This window comes from Macaca thibetana, chromosome 10 (assembly GCF_024542745.1).
Source record: "Macaca thibetana thibetana isolate TM-01 chromosome 10, ASM2454274v1, whole genome shotgun sequence".
Classification (NCBI taxonomy): Eukaryota; Metazoa; Chordata; class Mammalia; order Primates; family Cercopithecidae; genus Macaca; species Macaca thibetana.
In genome coordinates this window covers 12,747,839-12,769,874 of record NC_065587.1, presented here as the reverse complement: position 1 = coordinate 12,769,874, position 22,036 = coordinate 12,747,839, and the positions used below count along the sequence as shown (strand labels likewise).

The 22,036-nt window shown below is 52.5% G+C and overlaps 3 protein-coding genes across 8 annotated transcripts in view; 1 reads left to right on the top strand and 2 right to left on the bottom strand.

Moving 5' to 3' along the window:
- The window catches only part of BAIAP2L2 (BAR/IMD domain containing adaptor protein 2 like 2), a 30,870-nt gene extending 16,358 nt beyond the window's left edge, over positions 1-14,512 (bottom strand). Inside the window, exons 1-4 of the mRNA XM_050806227.1 lie at positions 14,301-14,512; positions 13,093-13,168; positions 12,239-12,325; positions 11,836-11,897 (exon numbers count right to left, since the gene is read on the bottom strand). Coding sequence (XP_050662184.1) covers positions 11,836-11,897; positions 12,239-12,325; positions 13,093-13,168; positions 14,301-14,351 — 276 coding nt within the window. The 5' untranslated portion in view covers positions 14,352-14,512. The remainder of the gene's footprint in view (positions 1-11,835; positions 11,898-12,238; positions 12,326-13,092; positions 13,169-14,300) is intronic.
- The window catches only part of CBY1 (chibby family member 1, beta catenin antagonist), a 628,117-nt gene that overhangs the window by 81,511 nt on the left and 524,570 nt on the right, over positions 1-22,036 (top strand). The window lies entirely within an intron of this gene.
- Positions 15,247-22,036, bottom strand: part of PLA2G6 (phospholipase A2 group VI) — a 72,955-nt gene continuing 66,165 nt past the window's right edge. For all 5 annotated transcript variants that reach the window (XM_050806187.1, XM_050806189.1, XM_050806186.1 and 2 more), the window contains 5 exons: positions 19,815-19,951; positions 19,267-19,421; positions 17,242-17,409; positions 16,254-16,327; positions 15,247-16,055 (listed from right to left, as the gene is read on the bottom strand). In XM_050806187.1, coding sequence (XP_050662144.1) covers positions 15,911-16,055; positions 16,254-16,327; positions 17,242-17,409; positions 19,267-19,421; positions 19,815-19,951 — 679 coding nt within the window. In that variant the 3' untranslated portion in view covers positions 15,247-15,910. The remainder of the gene's footprint in view (positions 16,056-16,253; positions 16,328-17,241; positions 17,410-19,266; positions 19,422-19,814; positions 19,952-22,036) is intronic.

The following is a 22,036-nucleotide window of genomic DNA, read 5'->3' as shown; positions in this document are numbered from 1 at the left end:
TTGGGGCAGACCCTCAAAACCCAGGCAACCTTGTAACCAGAGCACTTATAAAGATGGTGAATGGCACCTGGAGAGACTGACTTGAACCACACCAAAAGTCACGGAAAACACTTTAAATGCATAGACTCAAAGTACAGACCTGCAGAGAACACTCAGTTACAGTAGGACTGGTCTGCAGAGGCAACAAGGACACAGATGATGCCGGAGGAAGCAGAGCCTAGCCAGTGAGGCTGTCACAACCTGCCCTGAGAGCCCTGGGAGATGGGGCAGGCTCTCCCCAAAAGGCCTGGGTGCAGGAGCTCTTCTAAGGTATCCTTCAAATGCAGCCTGAAGGGCTCCTGCTGTCAGCTCAGCAGACAAGCGGGGGCTCTCTCCTTTCCTGCTAACTCTCTTTGCCCCACTCCCTTCCTCTTGCCCAGGAAAAATCACTTAGGAACAAGCTGAGTCCTGTATCATGGCATGGTGTTGCTTCTGCTTCCAGTCATGTGTGAACAAAGGTACGTGGTGGCAATGTGCGCTTCAGCAGGACAGCCATATCATAGCTCTTCCTGTTGTCATGGTTTGGCTGTGATCGCCAATGAAGCAGAGGACACAGACCCAGGATGCCCCCAGCTGGTAGGTCCCAGGCATCACTGGGTTAATGGAAAGGATGCCAAGCTCCTGAAGAAATGGGTCCATCAAGAGGCTGACAATGGGCCAGGTGTGATGACTCATGCCTGTAGTCCCAGCACTTTGGGAGGCTAAGGTGGGAGGATCACTTGAGGTCAGTTCAAGACCAGCCTGGCCAATAAGGCAAAACCCCGTCTCTACTAAAAATATAAAAATTAGCCCAGCGTGGTGGTGCATGCCTATAATCCCAGCTACTTGGGAGGCTGAGGCAGGACAATCGCTTGAACCCAGGAGGTGGAGGTTGCAGTGAGCTGAGATCGCACCACTGAGGTGGAGGTTGCAGTGAGCCAAGGTCACGCCACTGCACTCCAGCCTGGGCAACAGAGTGAGACTCCATCTCAGAAAAAAAAAAAAAAAAAAAAAAAAGAGGTTGACAATGGAAGTGAAGTTTGAGCTCTTGCTGTGTCCATTACAGGTAGAGAACAGTCTGTTGGCAGGTGGCTTCTGACAGAGAAAGTCACCAACCACAGAGCAGGCTGAGGAATTCGCAGTGGATTAGATAGAGACTGCCCTCTCCGTCTCCACTCCCTGGGGCGCATGCTTCATTAGAGGGTCCTGTGTATGCCTCCGTACAGAAGTATAGAAAGCTGACAGCAGATTCTGTGGTCTCAGCCATGCACTGCAAGCTCTATGGACAGATGGACTCCATTTTTTTTTTTTTTTAATTGAGACAGCATCTTTCTCTGTTGCCCGAGCTGGAGTGTAATGGTGCTATCTCAGCTCACTGCAACCTCTGCCTCCCAGGTTCAAGTGATTCTCACACCTTGGCCACCTGAGCAGCTGGGATTACAGGTGTGTGCCACCACATCTGGCTAATTTTTCTATTTTTAGTAGGGATGGGGTTTCTCCATGTTGGCCAGGCTGCTCTAAAACTCCTGACCTCGAGCCATTTGTTCACCTCAGCCTCCCAAAGTGCTGTGATTATAGGTGTGAGCCACTGTGCCCAGCCTCCAGTAACTCTTGAGGAATCCTTTTGCCACCTCCGCAAATATCCTTTGCTGAAAATGACAAAACATTGCTAAGAAAAATAAATAAATGGAGAGATAAATAAATGGAGAGATATACCATATTCATGGATCTGGAAGACTCGATATTGTTAAGACGACCATTGATTTACAGATTAATGCAACTCTATCAAAATTCCAGAAGCCTTTCTCAAAGGCAAGATGATTGATTCTATAATTTAGATAAAATGCAAAGAATTCGAATAGGCAACATAATTTTGAAAAAGGACAAAGTACTTAGGCTACTTGATTTCAGTACTTACTATAAAGCTACAGTAATTGATACGTTGTGATATTGGCATAAGGACAGAAACACATACCAATGGAACGGAGTCCAGAAACAAACCCACACATATATGCAAAGTCAATTTTTTTTTTTTTTTGAGACAGTCTTGCTCTGTCGCCCAGGCTAGAGTACAGTGGTACGATCTCAGCTCACTGCAACCTCCGCCTCGCGTATTCAAGCAATTCTCCTGTATCAGCCTCCTGAGTAGCTGGGACTACAGGCACACACCACCACACACAGCTAATTTGTGTATTTTTGGTAGAGATGGGGTTTCACCATATTGGTCAGGCTGGTCTCAAACTCCTGACCTCAGGTGTTCCACCTGCCTTGGCCCCCCAAAGTGCTGGGATTACAGGCATGAGCCACCGCGCCTGGCCCAAAATCAATTTTTGACCAAGATACCAAGTCATTTCAGTGAGTCAAGGGAAGTGTTTTTTTGTTTGTTTGTTTGTTTGTTTTTTGAGATGGAGTCTCGCTGTCTCCAGGCTGGAGTGCAGTGGCGTGATGTTGGCTCACCGCAAACTCTGCCTCCCGGGTTCTCCCCATTCTCCCACCTCAGCCTCCCGAGTAGCTTGGGACTACAGGCGCCCACCACCACGCCCGGCTAATTTTTATTTTTAGTAGAGACGGGGTTTTACCGTGTTAGCCAGGATGGTCTCGATCTCCTGACCTCGTGATCCACCCATCTTGGCCTCCCAAAGTGCTGGGATTACAGGAGTGAGCCACCGTGTCCGGCTGGGAAGTGTTTTTAAAATGATGTGGGAATAACTGAATATCCATCCAGGGAAAATTAAACTCCATCTCAATACACAAAAATAAATTTAAGACAAATCATAGAAATAAATATAAAGTCCATAATATAGAGTTTCTAGAAGAAAACTTAGGAGAATATCTGTGCCAAGGGGTAGGTAAAGATTTCTTTGATAGGACACAAGCACAAACCACTGCAAAAGAACAAAACAAAAAAAAGCACAAAAATTGCAAAATTGGGCTTCATAAGTATTTATGTATTTATTTATTTATATTTTTAGAAACAGTGTCTTAGGGCCGGGATCACGAGGTCAGGAGATCGAGACCATCCTGGCTAACACGGTGAAACCCCATCTCTACTAAAACACACAAAAAATTAGCCTGGCGTGGTGGCGGGCGCCTGTAGTCCTAGCTACTCGGGAGGCTGAGGCTGGAGAATGGCGTGAACCCGGGAGGCAGAGCTTGCAGTGAGCTGAGATACGGCCACTGCACTCCAGCCTGGGCGACAGAGCGAGACTCCGTCTCAAAACGAACAAACAAACAAAAAAAGACAGTGTCTTGCTCCATCACCCAGAATGGAGTGCAGTGGTGCGATCCACTGCACTTGAACCTCAGCCTTGAACTCCTGGGTTCAAGTGATCCTCCCACCTCAATCTCCTAAGTAGCTAAGACTATAGGTATGCGCTGCCATGCCTGGCTATAAAAATTTATAATTTATGCTCATCAAAGACAGACAGTATTAAGAAAATGAATAGGCAAGCTACAGATGGAAAAAAATACATTTCCCATACATCTCCTGACAAAGGACTCGTATCTTAACTATATAAAGAATTCAACACTAAGTATACCCCAATAAAAAATGAGTAAAAGACTAAACCAACATCTTAAGGAAGAAGATGCACAAATGTCCAGTAAGCACATTAAAAGTCATTAGTCATCAGGGACATCAGAACAAAACCACAGTGAGACGCCACTCCATACCCACGAGAATGACTAAAATAAAACAGACGGACGACGCTGAACACTGGCACGAATTTAGAATGACAGCAATTTTCATTCATTGCTGGCGGAATGCAGAATAGCACAAGAACACTGGAGAACTCTAATAAACACATGTCAACGCCATGCCCGACAAATTCCACTCCTAGGTATTTGTGCAACAGAAATGAAAACATATATCCATAAAAAGACTCGTACAAGAATGTTCACAGCCGCCTTATTCATAATAGCTCCATAATAGCCTTCAACTGGAAACGACCCAAATGACTATCAACAGAATGGACAGACACATTGTGGGATTTTCATACAATGGGATCCTAAGCAATAAAACAGAAAAAAGTATTAATACACCCATGATACGGATTGGATCTGTGTCCCCTCCAGTCTCATACGGAAATGTAATCCCCAGTGTAGGAGGTGGCGCCTGGTGGGAGGTGTTTGAATCATGGGGGCGGATTCCTCATGAATGGCTTGGTGGCCTCCCTGTAGTAATAAGTTCATGCAAGATCTGGTTGTTTAAAAAGAGCCTGGTGGCCGGGCATGGTGGCTCACACCTGTTATCCCAGCACTTTGGGAGGCCAAGACGGGTGGATCACCTGAGGTCAAGAGTTGGAGACCAGCCCGGCCAACATGGTGAAATCCCATCTCTACTAAAAATAAAAAAAATTTGCGGGCATGGTGGTGGGTGCTTGTAATCCCAGCTACTCAGGAGGCTGAGGCAGGAGAGTTGCTTGAACCTGGGAGGTGGAGGTTGCAGCGAGCCAAGATCACGCCACTGTACTCCAGCGTGGACAACAAGAGCGAAACTCCATCAAGAAAGAAAGAAAGGAAGGAAAGGAAAAGGAAAGGAAAAAGCAAAGGAGAAAGGAAAGGAAAGGAAAAGAAAGAGAGCCTGCCACCTCCCCACTCTCTCTCTCTCTCGCTCTCTTGCCATATGATGCACCTGTTACCCCTTCACCTGGGCAACAAGAGCAAAACTCCATCTCAAAAAATAAATAAATAAGGCCGGGCGCAGTGGCTCATGCCTGTAATCCCAGCACTTTGGAAGGCTGAGGTGGGTGGATCACGAGGTCAGGAGTTCAAGACCAGCCTGGCCAAGATGGTGAAACCCCATCTCTACTAAAAATATAAAAATTAGCCAGGTGTGGTGGCAGGGGCCTGTAATCCCAGCTACTCAGGAGGCTGAGGCAGGAGAATCGCTTGAACCCTAGCAGGTGGCGGTTGCAGTGAGCCAAGATCACACCACTACATGCCAGCCTGGGCAACAGAGTGGGACTCTGTCTCAAAAATAAATAAATAAATAAATAAATACTCCCCGCTCGCTCTCTTGCTGTCTTGCCATGTGACGCACCTGTTACCCCTTCACCTTCTGCCGTGAGTGTAAGCTTCCTGAGGTCCTCATGAGAAGCTAAGCAGATGTTGGTAGCGTGATTGTACAGTTTGCAGAATCATGAGCCAAAATATGCCTCTTTTCCTTATAAATTACCCAGTCTCAGGTATTCCTTGATAGTGAAACAAACAGATTCATACAATGCAACAACATGAGTTAATCTTACAGACGCTATGCTGAGTGAAAGAAGCTAGACACAAGAGAATACACAGGGTACAATTCCACTCAAGTGAAGTTCTAGAACAGCCAAAATTAATCTGTAGAGATAGAAGTCAGAAAGCCTTTGCCCCTAGGGGGCGAGACTGACAAAAGGGACATAAGAACTTTCTGGGTTGATGGAAACATTCTAAATAAATCCTGTTTAACATGGTGGCCACACAGGGCATACAATTGTCAAAATCTGTTGAACTTAACACTTCAGATATTTAGGAACTTTATCTTATTGTATGTAAATTTTACCTCAATAGAAAAAAAAACCTCAGGCTCTGGGATGATGGTGGAAATGAAATGTAGTTTCGAAACCTTCCTTCATCTTCTCCTAAAAATGAATGGAGAAACCAGACAGCAAAATAAAAACCTCAAGATGAGCCGGGCGCGGTGGCTCACACCTGTAATTCCAGCACTTTGGGAGGCTGAGGTGGGCGGATTGCTCGATCCCAAGAGTTCCAGACCAGCCTGGGCAACATAGTGAGATGCTGTCTCTACCAAAAAAAAAAAAAAAAAGGCCAGGCACAGTGGCTCATGCCCATAATCACAGCACTTTGAGAGGCCAAGGTGTGTGAATCACCTGAGATCAGGAGTTCAACACCAGCCTGGCCAACATAGTGAAACCCCATCTCTACTAAAAGTACATAAATTAGCCAGGCATGGTGGCACATGCCTATAATCCCAGCTATTCAGTAGGCTGAGGCAGGAGAATAGCTTGAACCTGGGAGGCAGAGGTTGCAGTGAGCTGAGATGGAGCCATTGTACTCCAGCCTGGGCGACAGAGCAAGACTCCATCTCAAAAAACAAACAAAACAAAACAAAACAAAACAAAAAAACCACCAAAAGAAAAAAATAAAGAAACTCAAGACAATATTCAGAACAAAATTAGGTGACTGTATATCTCTACAATCCCCCAAACACAAATCAGCACCAGCTGTGAAGCCAGTGTGACCAGCATCCACGTGGATGGAGCAGTGGGAGGTAGCTGGGTGTCAAGGGACCTGAGCACAGGCGCACCCCAACATGGTCAGCAGATGGTCATGGGAAGCTCAGTAGGCCAGTCTGAGAACAGTAGCTGAAACTCCAAGGAGTTTGTGAGTCCAGAGGGTGAAGGCAAGAGGTCCCTGGTCTGAAGGGGCTGGAGTAGTCAAGCCTCTAGGAAGTCTTGAAACTGACCAGTCAGGCTCCCATCCAGACAGGGCCCACGTGGAGGAGAATATGCGGTGAGGGGGATCAAAATCAGGAACAAGGACAACAGACACAAAAGGAAAGAGAAAGTCTAACAGAAGTAAGAGCATGAACAGAACCAGGAAACCACAGAAAGGGAGCTGCCATATTTTTGGAAAACTACATAAGAACAACAGAAAGAGATCTTGCGAAGTGAGAAAAGCTGTCTTGACTGTGTTCCTTCTACAATTTCAGAAAAAAACCTACTTTTCCACAGAAAATCTCTGAGGTGAAATCCAATAGAAAGTTATTATTAGAAAAAAGAGAATATGGAAGAGAGTAACATTCCTACTGACAACCAAAACACACCAGAAAGCCCCACAAAACAGAAAAAAAAAAACAAAAAACGAATCAATGGTCTAAAAGTGATCCTAGCACTTTGGGAGGCCCAGATGGAAAGATTTCTTGAGGCCAGGAGTTCAAGACCAGCCTGGGCAACATAGCGAGACCTCATCTCTATAAAAAGAGTTAAAAAATTAGCCAGGCACGGTGGCATTTGCCTATAGTCCCAGCTACTTGGGAGGCTGAGCCCAGGAGTTGGAGGCTGCAATGAGCTATATGATTGTGCCACTGCACTTCAGCCTGGGTGACAGAGTGAGACCCTGTCTCTGGAAATAAATAAATAAATAAATAAATAAATAAATAAAATTAATTTGTGCAGCAGCAACAGAAATAAAGTGACAGAATATGTGTTATATGTGTGTACACACACATTGCATATAAATATGTATCAATCTATGCATTGCACAGCCACCAAAAAAGCCTAGAAACAAAGATCAACCCGGAGGCAATGAGCACCCCTAGTATTCAGATTATGGTTTTGAAATACCACTTGCCACTAAAAACAAAAAGTAAAAACAGGGCTTCATGAAGAAATAGCTGATTCCACGTCTCACACAGCACAAGTAGCAGATAAGCCTAGAACCTCTTGTCAGGCAGACAGCAAGGACTCAGGAGGCAGATTAAAGAGGCTTCCACTGGCCAGGTGTGGTGGCTCATGCCTGTAATCCCAGAACTTTGGGAGGCTGAGCTGGGCAAATCATCTGAGGTTAGGAGTTCAAGATCAGCCTGGCCAACATGGTGAAACCCCATCTTTACTAGAAATATGAAAATTAGCCAGATGCAGTGGTGCATACCTGTAGTCCCAGCTACACGGGAAGGCTGAGGCTGGAGAATTGCTTGAACCTGGGAGGCGGAGGTTGCAGTGAGCCGAGATCGTGCCACTGTACTCCAGCCTCGGCGACAGGGTGAGACTCCATGTCAAAAAAAAAAAAAAAAAAAAAAAGCAGCAGCAGCTTCCACTGGCCAAAAATAGGACATTTTCAACCTCAATAAAGATAATAATTGCCAACCATTGAAATAGGTCAGATGAGTTTAAATCTATGATATTGATTATAATAAATAAAAGTACTACATAATGGTGCTAGTTAAAACATAAAATTAATTGGTGGCTTCACCTTCAGAGGATGACAGGGCACAGATTCATTATCTTGGAACCTGATGAATAAAGGGAATGAATGAAACCTTTCTCCTGCCCTCCCCATATGAAACGTGCCAGTGGGTAATAACAACGGATAAGGGGAAGCGTCTCTTTCTGGAAGCATCCTAGCTAAGAATGTTCTGAAAGGGCGTCAGAAGAACAGTGGTGCGTATCCCGTGATGCCAGGCAGATCTGGACACAGCGATGCCTCCTGGTGGAAGAACTCAGCAGCCCCTCTGGTCTTGCCAAGGGCATGGCACTGGAGTCTGATCAAGCCTCCGGATCCAGAGGACAGAGAAAGCAGCTGAACATACCAGGAGAGCACCATCAGCAACTTCCAGACTATAGGAAAGTCAGGGCAGACGGTCCCAGGGTCTCCAACAGACAAAGTGTAAGGAAAAGAAACAGATGGAAGGGGAACCCATAGGTTCAAAGAGACTCATTTTTTTTTTTTTTTTTTGAGATAGAGTCTCGCTCTTTTGCCCTGGCTGGAGTGCAGTGGCGCCATCTTGGCTCACTGCAAGCTCTGCCTCCCAGGTTCACGCCATTCTCCTGCCTCAGCCTCCCGAGTAGCTGGGACTACAGGCGCCCGCCACCACACCCGGCTAATTTTTTTGTATTTTTAATAGAGACGGGGTTTCACTGTGTTAGCCAGGATGGTCTCGATCTTCTGACCTCGTGATCCACCCGCCTTGGCCTCTCAAAGTGCTGGGATTACAGGCATGAGTCACCACACTTGGTCAAAAAAAATTTTTTTTTAAGAGTAAAACCAAATTTTAGTGTCTCAGGCTGTAAGGTAGAGTGATAAACTACAAAGAACACAAGGAAATGTGACCTCAGACCAGTGGCCACTTTTAGAGGGAGGGAGAGGCTGTGGTTTTGACGGGGGCACCTGAAGGGGCTTCTGGGGAGGCTGGCAAAGTTCTGCATGGTAGTTTCAGGTCTGTTTGCCTAATAATGATTCATTCGGCTCTAATCTGTTCAGCAAGATTTTCTGTGTCTGTGTTTTAGTTTACAATAAAAAACATTAAAAAAAAATTTTTAAGTCAGATCCTGTCCCTCCTTGGCTCAAGACCCTCCCATGGTATCCCTTTCACTGAGAGGAAGGACCACAGACCTGCCGGGGCCTGCAGGGTCAGGGAAGGACCACAGTCCTGCCAGCTGTTTATCTCACACTCGCCCTCTACTGCAGCCTTCGGCCTTTCCACGCGCTGTCCCTTCTGTCCAGAATGCCCTTCCCCCAGAGGTCTCCCTGGCTAATGCCCTTACCTCCTTCAGCCCTTTTTCTTTTTTTTTTTTTTTTTTTTTTTGAGACAGAGTCTCACTGTCACCCAGGCTGGAGTGCTGTGGCGCGATCTCGGCTCACTGCAAGCGCCGCCTCCCAGGTTCAAGCGATTCTCCTGCTTCAGCCTCCCGAGTAGCTGGGACTACAGGCACCCGCCACCACATGCCCGGCTAATTTTTTTGTATTTTTAGTAGAGACAAGGTTTCACCATGTTGTCCAGGTTGGTCTCGAACCCCTGACCTCAGGTGATCCGTCCGTCTCGGCCTCCCAAAGTACTGGGATTATAAGCGTGAGCCACTGCGCCGGGCCCTTTAGGCCTTTTTCAATGTCACCTTTCTGGTGATGTTTTCCTTGAGCATCTGTTAAAAGCTGCACCCCCACCAAAGACATCCCGTCCCTGCTCTACTTTTCTCCTAGCATATTTTGCATGGAACGTGTTACGTATCGATTCACTTACTCACTGTGGGTATTTCTGGCTCCCTCCTTGGGATGGCAGGGGTTTTTGTCTGCTGTATCCCCGCTGCCTCCCACAGTGCCTGGCACAGGGTCGTAAGTAGGGATCAAGTAAATGAGCTGCAGGTGGGGGTGGCCTCTGGCACTGTTCTGTCTGGTGTGATTCTGGCCACTGGACCTGCCCAGTTGTCACGACCGAGGTGCCACTGCCTGGAGAGGGCAGCTCTCCCTTACTGAGTGGGCCTGGGTGATACTCATCCCTGCCCAGCCCAGGTGTGCCACAAGTGACAAGGTCAGCCATTGAACACAAGGACAGGAACCCACAGGCTCCATAACTTCTGTGCCCACGTCCAAGGGGGTGGCAGGGGCTTAATGCGACATCCTAAAGTGCTCACGGAGTGCACGGAGCCCAGGGGCCTTGGGGCACGGTCTTGTGTGTGCGTGGGATGTGCATTTTCTAATAGAAAAATTGCTCCCCAACCAGGCGCGGTGGCTCATGCCTATAATCCCAGCACTTTGGGAGGCCGAGGTGGGCAGATCACTTGAGGTCAGGAGTTCAAGACCAGCCTGGCTGACATGGTGAAACCCCATCTCTACAAAAAAAATGAAAAAATTAGCCAGGCATGATGGCAGGTGCCTGTAATCCCAGCTGCTTGGGAGGCTGAGGCAGGAGAATCGCTTGAACCTGGGAGGTGGAGGTTGCAGTGAGCTGAGAGCACGACACTGCACTCCAGCCTGGGCAACAGAGTGAGACTCCATCTCAAAAAAAAAAAAAAAAAAAAAAAAGACTGTTCGTCATGCCCAGCTGACCAGTATTTTATGGTATCCTCCAAAGAGCACCCTGACTTCCAGGGGTTCCCTTCACACATTGGAGGGAGAACAATTAGCTGAAATTTCCTTCCGAACCTTCCAAGGCGCCTCACCACTAGGCCCCACCCCACCTCTCCCACTCAGCCCCGGCGCTCAAGCCCTGGCTCACGTCTGCCCACTGCCCACTCATGGCTGTGTGCAGCCTGCTGCTGTGTTCCCTTGGAAAGCCCTCTCTTCTCTCCATCTAGCCAAGCCCACTCCCTCGGCTCTTTTCTTTCCCCTGTGTCATTGAAGCCCTGCTTGGCGCCAGGCCCTGGAGCTACAGAGAGGAAGGAAGCGGAAGGAAGCGTTTGCGGAGCTCGCAGTCTCGGGAGGGATGGGGCAGGCGAGTTAACTTCTAGTTCTCATAGCTAAGGTACCCAGGGGCCTTGCGGGGGCCAGGGCAAACAGTTTATGCTTATTAATTCACTTCATCCTCTCAAGAATCCTGGGAGGCAGTTACTATGATTCTCTCCATTTCTCAGATAGGTAAGCGGAGGCACAGAATCCAAGGTCACAAAACTAGTCACTGGTGAAGCTGGGCTTTGAAGCCACCACGAGCTACGAACAGACTGTTGGGAGTCCAGGGGGAGGGGTGACTGAAACTGCCTCAGGAGTCAGAGGAGGCTTTGGGAAGGAGGGGACAGCTGCTTCTCAACTGGGCAGCAGAGGAAGGGACCGGTGGCTGTAGGCTAAGAGGACAGCAGGGCAGCAGCCCCACAGCGGGGACACCAGCAGAGGGCCGGCTCTTTCGGGGAGCTGGGCTGTGTTGGGGTGTCGGGAGAAGCTGCTGGGTCAGCAGAGCGTGGGAGCCCTTGCTGAGAAGCCTGCGTTCAGTTCTGTGGGCAGTGGGGCCGTGGAATGATTCTGCTCCTGGGAGTGACATGGTCAGGTCCGCGTGGCTGCTCCCTGGGCGGCTGCAGTGAGGAGGGCCGCAGCGAAAGGGCCTTTCTCCTCCTTGGGCCTCCACTCACTCTGGCATCTCAGGCAATGACTAGCTCTTTGAGACTCAGTTTCTTTCTCTATAAAATCCAGGCAGAAATGCCACCAGCCTCCTAGGGCTGCTAAAAGCTTGAACGACTATTGCAAGGAACCGTGCCCCACAGAGCCAGGTGCTGGGAAGGGCAGCCACGGTCATCCCCCCTGGGAAGGGCATCTGGTAGGCTGGGCCCTCTCCTTGGCACGCACCCCGCTTTCCTCGAGTGACCCCTTCAGGCCCTGGAGTCTGATACTCACCACCACCTCCAGGTCAGAGTTCAGGTGCCGCTGGGTGTCAGACATCTGCACCAAGATCTCCCCTGGAGGGATGGATGGAGCTGTGGCTTTGGTGTGGGGAAGCCTGCCCCGCCCGCCCACCACCCTCTTCCGCTGAAAGCCAACAGAGGGCCTGCCCGAGGCTGGATTTCAGGACCAAAGTCCGGGAACTTCCCATACGGCTCTCTAGGAGCCAGGCCGTGCGTGTCCCAGCCTGGAAGCAGCCCGGCAGGGAGTGGTGGGGGGGAGCCTGGGCCCCAGAACGAGAGTCTGGCTCTGGGCCTTGGGCTGCAAGGCCTGTGTCAGGGACGCGGGGCATCCTGGAAGGGCAAGGGTGCAAAAGGAGGGCCCAAGAATGGGGTCTGCCATGGAGGGGGAGCCTCACCCAGAATCTGCGATGTGGGGCTCTGCAGGGCACGCTCCCCAATCTTCTGGATGGCACTGAAGTAGACCTCGGCTGCCTCAGACAGAGCTATGGACCAGGAGGGACAGGTCCGGTCCAGCCCTGCCTCTGCCCCACCCTTCTGGAGGCTCTTTTCATCCGGAAGGGACTGTGTCTGTCCTGGGTGGGGTGTGGGCATCTGTGTGTGCCCCTGAGGAGGGTGTGGCCAGTTGAGCTGTGAAGCTCAGGTGTGGGGCATAAGGTGAGAGCTGGGGGCAGGGAGGTGGCGTGGACAGCATCTAAGAAGGAGGGGAATGGGTGGCCCTGAGGTTCAGGGTTGATCAGCGCTGGTGGGTAGAGGGGTGCTATTGGCAGGTATGAGCAGCCAAAGCAGACCGGTACAAGGGTTTGCGTGGGGACCGAGTGAGTGTAGGGCGTGTGGATGGTGGCCGGTCAGAGTGAGGAAGCCAGCTGCCGTGTGAGTCTGGGTGCAGAGGTGGGACTGGTATAGGGGTGGGTTCAGCAGGTGGCATCGAGGTGATGCCTAGAAATGTATCAGGGGTTGCACTGGGGTTGTGTGGGCCTGCAGGGCCTGCCACTATATCATGGGAGTGTCTGGAGGCACCTGAAGGAGGGGGCAATGAGGGGTGCTGGGTGTGGACTGGGATGCGTGGGCACAGGAGAGTGGGGGTGCATAAGGCCTTTCTGGCCGCAGAGGTGTGAGGGTGAGGGTGGTGGGTAGGAGGGTGTAGGGCTGAGGATGAACAGGTGTGGGGTGCAGAGAAGCTGGGAGGGGCCTGGGGGTGGGGACAGCAGAGGCCCAGGGCTGGTGCTGGGTGGCCCAGACAGGCACTCACCGTGGAAGGCACGCAGGTAGTTGTTGCCCAGGTACACCAGGTTCTCCAGGGCGGGGTTAAACTGCTCCATGATGCTCTGGACCCCAGGGCCAGGGGAGGAAAAACATGTGGAGATGGGGGAGCGAGAAGGAACAATGGACAGAGTCAAGTCACCGGGCGTCAGGGACAGGGCACCCCCAGCCCAGTGAGAAGCTCCCGGACTTTGGGGAGCCCACCTACAAACCTAGGCTCACCCAGAATCCTGGCTCTTGGCTGCGGGACCTCAGAGTCCATCTTTTGGGGTCCTGTTCCAACCTATGGTCCCCTCACAACCAGCTCCTGCTCACACCTGCTCTGGCAGGACCGAGGTACCTCCCGAGATGGTGCACCTGGAAGGTTCTCCTCCCGCTGGGCTGAAGCTGGCCCACCCGCTGTGGTCCCCACTGGGCACCGCTCAGCCCTGCCCTGTGTCCAGGCCTTGCTGGGCTAGACACATGGGGCTGCCAACAGTCGCCCCAGGAGCAAGGGCAGCTCTTGCCCTCCTCCAAGAACAGCCCCGCCGTAGGCAGGGCTGTGGCTGGATTAGTGTGAGCCACCCCAGGCTGGGGCAGGGCAGAGAGCTCCCTGGATGGTGGAGACGGGCCTGGACTTAGGCCTGGACTTGGACTTGGGTCTCGGTTCAAGTCCCAGCAGTGCCTCTCCCTCCCTCCATGACCTTGAATGAGCTGTTTAACCCATTTGGTCTCAGTTTTCTCATCTATCAAACAGGGTGGTCATTTTTGACTTCACAGGTGGGTGGCCTGAGGCTTACAGGTGAAAGGATCTTGCACACAGGAGGTGCTAAATGTCTGTGGCGGCTGCAGCAACCCCCTGGGGGTGAAGTAGGAAGTCTGAGTGAGGGGCTCAGAAATGAGACAGAGAGAGAGAATGGGTCTTCATTCCCAGGCCGGGCAGCCAGGCCATTCTCATCCAGACTCTCAGCTCTCCCCACCCTGGGCCCTGGACCCTCTCCTGCCTTGTCCAGCATCTGGGAGTTGGGGGTTCCTGCTGTGTGGCTGAGTGCTCTCAGGCATCCTTACCCCCGTACCCACCCCGGCCCAGCCTGGCTCCAGGCTTCCCTTTCCAGGACACCTGCAGCCCCGGCTGGCCCTCCGTCCTCCAGAGCGGGCATGACTTCTGTACCCTGGGAGGAGGGGCTCAGGCCCTGGCTTGGCCACGCACGCGCTCACCTTGTAGATGGCCATGGTGGACCTGTAGAACTGGTCCATCTCGGGGGCCATGGAGGGGCTGTCGCCGGGTCTGAGCAGCAGGCAGGGAGCTGGTGGTGATGGCACAGCTGGGAGCAGTGGTGGGTAGTTCCTCAGGTGCCCACGGCTCGGCCGGCAGCGAGGAAGCTGCAGAGAGGGACCTGGAGATGGAGGCCTGCCTCAGAGGAGTGGCAGCTTAATTATTCACCAGCTCGGGATGTCAGAATGTGATCTGGGGCGTAACCGGACCCGGTGGGGAAGGCATCCTGTGACGGGCGGGCTCGTGTGACCTGCCCTTCAATTATTCACCCCTCGGAGCCGTGGGCTGATACAAGTGCCCATGTGGATGAGCCCCCTCCTGGGCCACCCCCTCCTCAAGGACCCCTGACCCTGGGGGGCCCCACCCTCCCACCTGCCTATACCAGGCATTGCCCACCTTACTGGGTTGGTATTGCCCAATGCCCTCCCCCAGGACCCTCTCTGCCAGACCCAGCGGACGCAGCCGCTGGAGGGCAACGCTGCTGTACTTCTCACTGTCCTCCGGCCTGCAGCTCACCGTGGGGCCACGCCCTCTGTGGCTTCCAAAGCCACTCTGGCCCGCCCAGCTCCTCCACCTGCTGGAGCTGCAGCAGCACAGACACTGGAGTTGCCCAGTCCTGGGCAGACCTTGGCCCTGCACATGCGCTGCCTGTCCATGCAGAGTCCCCGGCCTCTCTGGGTGACAAATGGGGCTCTCCCTGGGTCCTCCAAGATGAGGCTGAGGATTGTGTCCCCCCTTGGGCCTGCCTGGGCTTTGTGGGCCTGGCAGCTGCCTCTGAACACCCTAAGGGCCGGAAAAGGCTGGTCAAGGCCGAGGGTCAAGGCTGAGAGGAGTTGGGGTTCAGGGGAGCAGGGGGAACTCACACCACTGCACACACAACACAGGTGGACTCGAATCCAAATGGTTTATTTCACAGTTTTGGCTCTTAAGCCACTTCCATTGGGAAGAAGAAACCCCCAGGAATGACCTTCGAGAGCTGAGAGTTCTCGGGGTGGGGCAGTGTGAGCAGCTGGGCCGGTGTGAGGGGTAAAGTCGAACGGGCATCCTGCTCCTGCGGCCTGGGCTTTCCTGGCTGATGGGGTGCAGGACACCCCATTTCTCTAGTCCCAGCCCTCAGGTAACGGAGCAGATGGCAGAGGGAGTGGGCTGCACCCACTAGGAAGCCTGGGAATGCCCTTGCTAGGGGCTAGGGCGGAGGCAGCCCCACAGGCCCTCAGGGAGGCTGTGGCTGGGGGCAGGGGCACAGTTGCACCCGGGTACCCTTAATGTTTGAGCTGATGGGGGAGTCAGTTGTCCTTTACAGTCAGGGAAAGGGCCAAAGCGGGCTCTAGACTTTCCCAGCCTGGAATGACAGAAAGTGCTGGAAGGCGGGGTTAGTGGGAGAGAGGCCTTCAGGACCAGCCTCGGGCAGGCAGCTTGGCATTCTCCCAGGCCTTGTCTATGGATGCAGAGCTGCCTGGGCCCGGATCTGCCTGGGAGGACAGTGGCTGGGCCTGGCCTGCAGGGGCTGAATGGATGAGGTCCGTTGGGGCCGGCAAGAGGCCGGGGGCCCTCAGGGTGAGAGCAGCAGCTGGATGAGCTTCTGGAACTCCTCACGGTGCTCATAGATGTAGACCTCGGTCTCCCAGAGGGCGTTGACCAGCACTGTGTCACTGACCTCATCCAGCATGATGTCCGTCCCCAGCTGGGGGTTCAATCTGTTCGGGCCAGGAGGAGGGGGTCACCCTAGGATGCTCAGGCTGGGCAGGGGATGCCAGCTGGCACCAGGGTGGGCTTGGGGAACAGAGCAGACCCTTGGGGAAAGGGAAAGTCCACACCAGGGCTGGGAAGGGAAGGTCGGTGAGACCGACCAGGCCAGGGCACGGGGCCAAGGGCTGGGGCGGCTGAGCCCTCACCTGAAGTACTGGATGCCGACCATCTCGCACCAGGCCCGCGCCCGGTCCACAGCCCGCCCGTCTGGATCCGTGCACTGGTGAAAAGCAGCCTTGCTGAGCGCCGGGCCCACACCCCACCTGGCTCGCACTCCGCCTGGCCCTGCCCTGCACTCTCAGAGCCCTGGCCTCGGGAGCCCCAGGCTCTTTCGAGTCGGGCTGAGCCACACAGCAGCAGAGTGGCTCAGGCAAAACCCCTTCCTGGGACTGCAGGGACTGTCCCAGCTGTGCAATCAGAGGGGCAGAGGTCTCAGCAGTGCCCTTTCAGGGATGGTGAGTTGGGAAAAGTGTAGCAGGTGAGCTGGGAAAAGGGCAGTGGCTGAGTGGACAGGCCTCCATGTCCCCTCTCCCTGAAGTTTCTTTCTTTTTTTTTTATTTTTATTTTTTTGAGACAAGGTCTCCTTCTGTTGCCCAGGCTGGAGTGCAGTGGCATGATCACAGCTCACTGCAGCCTCTGCCTCTTGGGCTTAAGCAATCCTCCCACCTCAGCCTCCTGAGTAGCTGGGACCACAGGCACACACCACCATGTCCGGCTAAGTTTTTAATTTTTTTGTAGAGACGAAGTCTCATTATATTGCTCAGCCTGGTCTCAAACTGCTGGGCTCAAGTGATTCACCCACCTTAGCCTCCCAACGTGCTGGGATTATAGGGGTGAGTGCCCAGCCCACTCTGGAGCTTTTGTCCATTCTGGGCTTCTACACTGGGCTATGTTTGCAGAAAGGGATCTACAGCTAAAAAGGGTTTGAAAACCCCCCTGCTGGTGGTCACTGAGGGTCCCTACCCTGCCCTGAGACTCCGAATTGGGGACTCTCTCTCCCTCCAGCTGGCTAAAGGCGATGGACACAGCCCTGCTGTCTCCCCCGACACCAAAGGCCCCACAAGATGAGGGGAAGCCACCCACCTGGGCTGCAGACCCTGAGGGAAGTGGCCTGGGGGAGGGGCCCACACTCACACAGTCCACCACCATCTTGCCCAGTTCCTTGGCCCCAAAAACAGTCTTGGCCAGTTCCCAGGGGTTGCTGGGACGGAAGACATCCACACAGGTCACAGGCACCTGTGGGGACCTCCCTGTCCCCAGGGAGACAACGATGGAGAGTTTCTTCACCTTGTTGGCCTGACCCTGTTGGGAACAGGACAGGGGCAGTCAGAAAGGACCTTCTACAGGTAAGGGGAGCGTCAAGGGGAGGCCCAAGACTGGGCTCTGCGGCACATGAGAACAGGGCAAGAGGTCTCTGGTGGCAAGAGCACGCCTGACATGATTTCCAGCCACCCCCGGAAGGGCTGGTGCGGGCATCACATGCCATCTGCTCAGGATAGCACCTTTGTACCAACAGGACCACACATACACCAGCTGCGAGAAGGATCCCGCTCACCCCATCTGATCCTGGCCCAACTCAAGTCGCGGCCAGGGGAGGAAAGGTAGAGGGTGTTTCTTGGTGTCAGTGATTTGCCAGGTGTTTGCATCATTACTTCATTTAATCTCCAGCCAGTCTGTGGAGAGGGCACCAATCACCCAGTTTGCAAATGAGGGCTCTCAGCAAAGCTCAGGCCCGGAAGCAGCTGCCAGGGCCACATGGTAGGGAAGTAGGGGCTAAGGCTTGAACCCGAGCCCTGGGTGTTGCCTCTCTCTCTCTCTTTTTTTTTTTTTTTTTTTTTTGAGACAGAGTCTCGCTGTGTTGCCCAGGCTGGGCTGCAGTGGTGCGATCTTGGCTCACTGCAAGCTCCACCTCCTGGGTTCACACCATTCTCCTGCCTCAACCTCCCGAGTAGCTGGGACTACAGGCACCTGCCACTACGCCCGGCTAATTTTTTTGTATTTTTAGTAGAGACGGGGTTTCACCGTGTTAGCCAGGATGGTCTAGATCTCCTGACCTCGTGATCCGCTTGCCTCGGCCTCCCAAAGTGCTGGGATTACAGACGTGAGCCACCGTGCCCGGCCGCTGCTTCTCTTGTTTGTTTCCGAACAAGCTCTGCTGCCAATTTGCAGGATGATCTTGGGTGATGCCTCCCACTTGGGGTCCCAGGCTCCCCATCCGCACGCAATAGGAGAGTTAGACTGGCTAGGGTCTGACAGTCTCTGCCGCCTGCAGGAAGCCCGCCCTGCCTGGTCTGGCCCCTAGAGGGCGCTCCCTTCTCTGTCCGCCCAGAGCCTCTGCTGCGCCGCCCAGGATGCCCTGGGGCTTCGGGAAACCACAGCATCAAGGATGGAGCTGAGGCTCCCGGCGCTGCTGTGAACATTTCACAGCCAACAGCATGCCAAGGCCTCGCAGCCTCCCCAGGCAGGCGCTATAATGGCCCCATTCAGTAGCTGCAGTGAGCGCGGGCAGAATCAGGACCCCCAGATGCGCTCTGGCTCCAGGGCCCGAGCTCAGCCACCGTGCTCGCCCACCCTGGTCACCCACTGCCCGCCGCACCACAGGGCCTCCCCTAGCATGCTGGGTCCTGCCAGCCTCTGCTGTACCTCCGCAGGGGGAGGGCTGCTGCTTTTCCTCCAGATCACTGATTCTGCACTGCTCTGTCCCCAAAGGCCTCAGGATGGGTCCCCTGTTCCATGGAGCCCTTTCCGAGCCCCCAGGCGTTTTAGCAGAGGCATCACGGTCCTCCACCACAGCGCCAGCAACCGGTGGGGGCAGGAATTCCTGGTGGACTGTCTAGCCACAGAGGTGAGCTCAAGGGCAAACACGTGTCCTGTCCCCAGGCTGGCTCGAGGGGTACGTTCATGGTACGCATGCTGCCCTCCCCATTCATGCACACTTAGAGCACAGTGGTCCTCAGACCCCCCCTTAGCACAGTGCTTCAGGCAGACCCCACCCGCGGAACAGGTTCCAGTGAGATCAAGTTGCCCTGCGTGCACATATGAATAAGTGCATGTGTAAAAGCCACCTGCTGTCCTGGGGGTCAGTCCCTAGCACGGTTTGCTGAAACAGGATTGGCTCCAGGGAGCGGCGGGTCCAGGCATTTGGCCTGCGGCACTCACCTTGCGGATCAGGTCCTGATTGTACTCATGGATCTCGGTCATGGCATCCAGTGTGGGGTTGTTGGCCAGCAGCCCGCCGTCCAGGAAGCGCCCATTGGGTCGGAAGTAAGTAGGAGCTGCCCCGCTGCTTCGGGCTGCCCGCCACACCAGCTGGTCTAGGGGCGGGGAAGGAGGGTGGCCCAGTGGCACAAGGAACTGGTATAAAACCCATGCGCTCCAGATCTCAGGGTGTGCATGTGGGGGGCTGGGGGTGGGGGAAGAGGGGAGGCTGGGAACTCTACAGAAGCAGGACCCACAAGGCTACACTGTCTGGCCAGTTCGTCCTGGTGGAAGGCAGGTACAGCTGAGAACTTTCCAGGGACTTTTCTAACCTGCCGGGGGCCTGACAGCTCCCCTGCAATCCCTGTCCTCAGCCAATAAAGACCACTACAGTGGGTGGGCTGGTGGCACAGTGAGGGTGCCTGATGGCAAGTGCACGACTCCCACCCACCACCCTGCAGCCTCTCGGGCCAGTCGCTTCCCATGGATGCATCAAACATGGTTTAAACCTGAGGGCTGAGCTGGAGGCCTGAGGTTAACGTTCTGGTTGAAACGAGGCTCCCGGACAGTTTCTGGAGCATCGTAGTTCCGGAAGAGGTGGAGTTCAGCTGGTTGCCGGTCAGACAGTGTCCCTGTCAGCATCACCCTGGAGAGAAATGAGGCAGGAGGACTGCTGAGCCACCCGCCCATTCGCCTTTCCCCTTCCCCGCCATTCACACCCCAGGGCCTTGGGCAGCAGAGTGCCTACTCCAATCTCTGTTTGGGATAGGTGGGCTTCTCCCCCCACCATCTTCCAAAAACAGGCTCTCTCCGGCAGTGCTGGAGGAGTGTCAGATTGGTCCAACCTTGGGAGGGCAATTCGGCAAAAGGTGGTTTTTTTGAGAGGCTAATCCAATGGAAAAACCTGTGGCAAGACTGATAAAACATGTCTGTTATCTGTTATCAGAATCAGGAAAGAAAAGGGGGCCGCATCAACAGACACTGCAGACATTAGAAAAAGGAGAATCGGCTGGCTGCAGTGGCTCATGCCTGTAATCCCAGCACTTTGGGAGGCCGAGGCAGGTGGATCACGTGAGGTCAGGAGTTCGAGACCAGCCTAGCCAACATGGTGAAACCCCGTCTTTACTAATAATACAAAAATTAGGCGTTGTGGCGCATGCCTGTAATCCCAGCTACTTGGGAGGCTGAAGCAGAAGAATTGTTTGAACCCAGGAGGAGGAGGCTGCAGTGAGCCAAGATCACACCATTGCACTCCAGCCTGGGTGACAAGAGTGAAACTCCGTCTCAAAAAAAAAAATTTTTTTTTGAACCACTCTATGCCAGTAAGCTTGAAGATTTAGATGAAATGGACACATTCCTAGAAAAACCTCACTTAACCAAAACTAACTCAAAAAGGTATTTAGAAATCCCAAGTGGTCTTACAACCACTAAAGAAATTAATTCCATCATCAAAAATCTTCCCATCAAGCAAACTCCAAGCCTAGAAGAATTTACTATGAAGTTCTACCATAAATTCAAAATAAAGTCACTATTACACTCACTCTTCCAAAAAAAATAAAAAGAGGAAATATTTCCTCAAAACCCCAAATAGGAAAAAACAGGTCAAGCTCCCCAGCAGCATGGACACAAAAATCTTAAAATATGATCAAACTGAACCCATCAGAATTCTCTCTGGAGAAGGCACTAGTAATAGAGAGTAGGCCTCAAACAGGTACTTGCACACCTGACGTTCACAGCAGTGTTATTTACAATAGCCAAAAGGTGGCAACCAAAATATCCATCAGTGGATGAATGGAGAAGCAAAACGTGGTGGATACAGACAATGGAGTTTTTCAGCCTTAAAAAGGAAGGAAATTCTGACACACGCTACAACATGGATGCCAAGTGAAATAAGCCAGTCATGGCCGGGTGCGGTGGCTCACGCCTGTAATCCCAGCAGTTTGGGAGGCCGAGGTGGGTGGATCACGAGGTTAGGAGTTCAAGACCGGCCTGGTCAACATGGTGAAACTCTGTCTGTACTGAAATACAAAAAATTAGCTGGGTGTGGTGGCGGGCACCTGTAATCCCAGCTACTTGGGAGGCTGAGACAGGAGAATCACTTGAACCCAGGAAGTGGAAATTGCAGTGAGCCGAGATTGTGCCACTGCATTCAGCCTGGGTGATAAGAGCAAGACCCTGTCTAAAAAAAGAAAGAAAGAAAGGAAAGAAAGAAAGAAAGAAAGCCAGCCAGTCACAAAAAGACAAATACTGTATGATTCCACTTACATAAGGTACTGTCAAAGATAAAATTGCAACAAATTTAAAGATGTTAATTGGCTTTTATTGATGAACTGAGAGACAGCCCACAAAACCAGAATAGGTTCAAAGAACTCTGGCCTGAAACGTGGTCAGGCAGCGTTGATGGGCTGAAAACCAAAGTGACGTGTGGAGCTTAATTGGTTTGCCTTGTTTGAATCAGGTGGCCATCTATGATTGATTAAAGCTCAGCTGTTGTAGCTAACCAGAACTCAGCTATTTATTACATGGGTATATGCCTAAGCTAACTAGGTTCACTTGGCATGAGTGACTCCATATTGGTTTGGTCTGTTGGGCCTGGTACAGAATCCTGGTCCAAACCAATTATCCCCCACAAATTTTACTTAACAGTACCTGGAGTAGTCAAACTCATAGGAAGAGAAAGCAAAATGGTGGTTACTATTTTGAGCATTTCTGAATGATCTTTTCATATTTT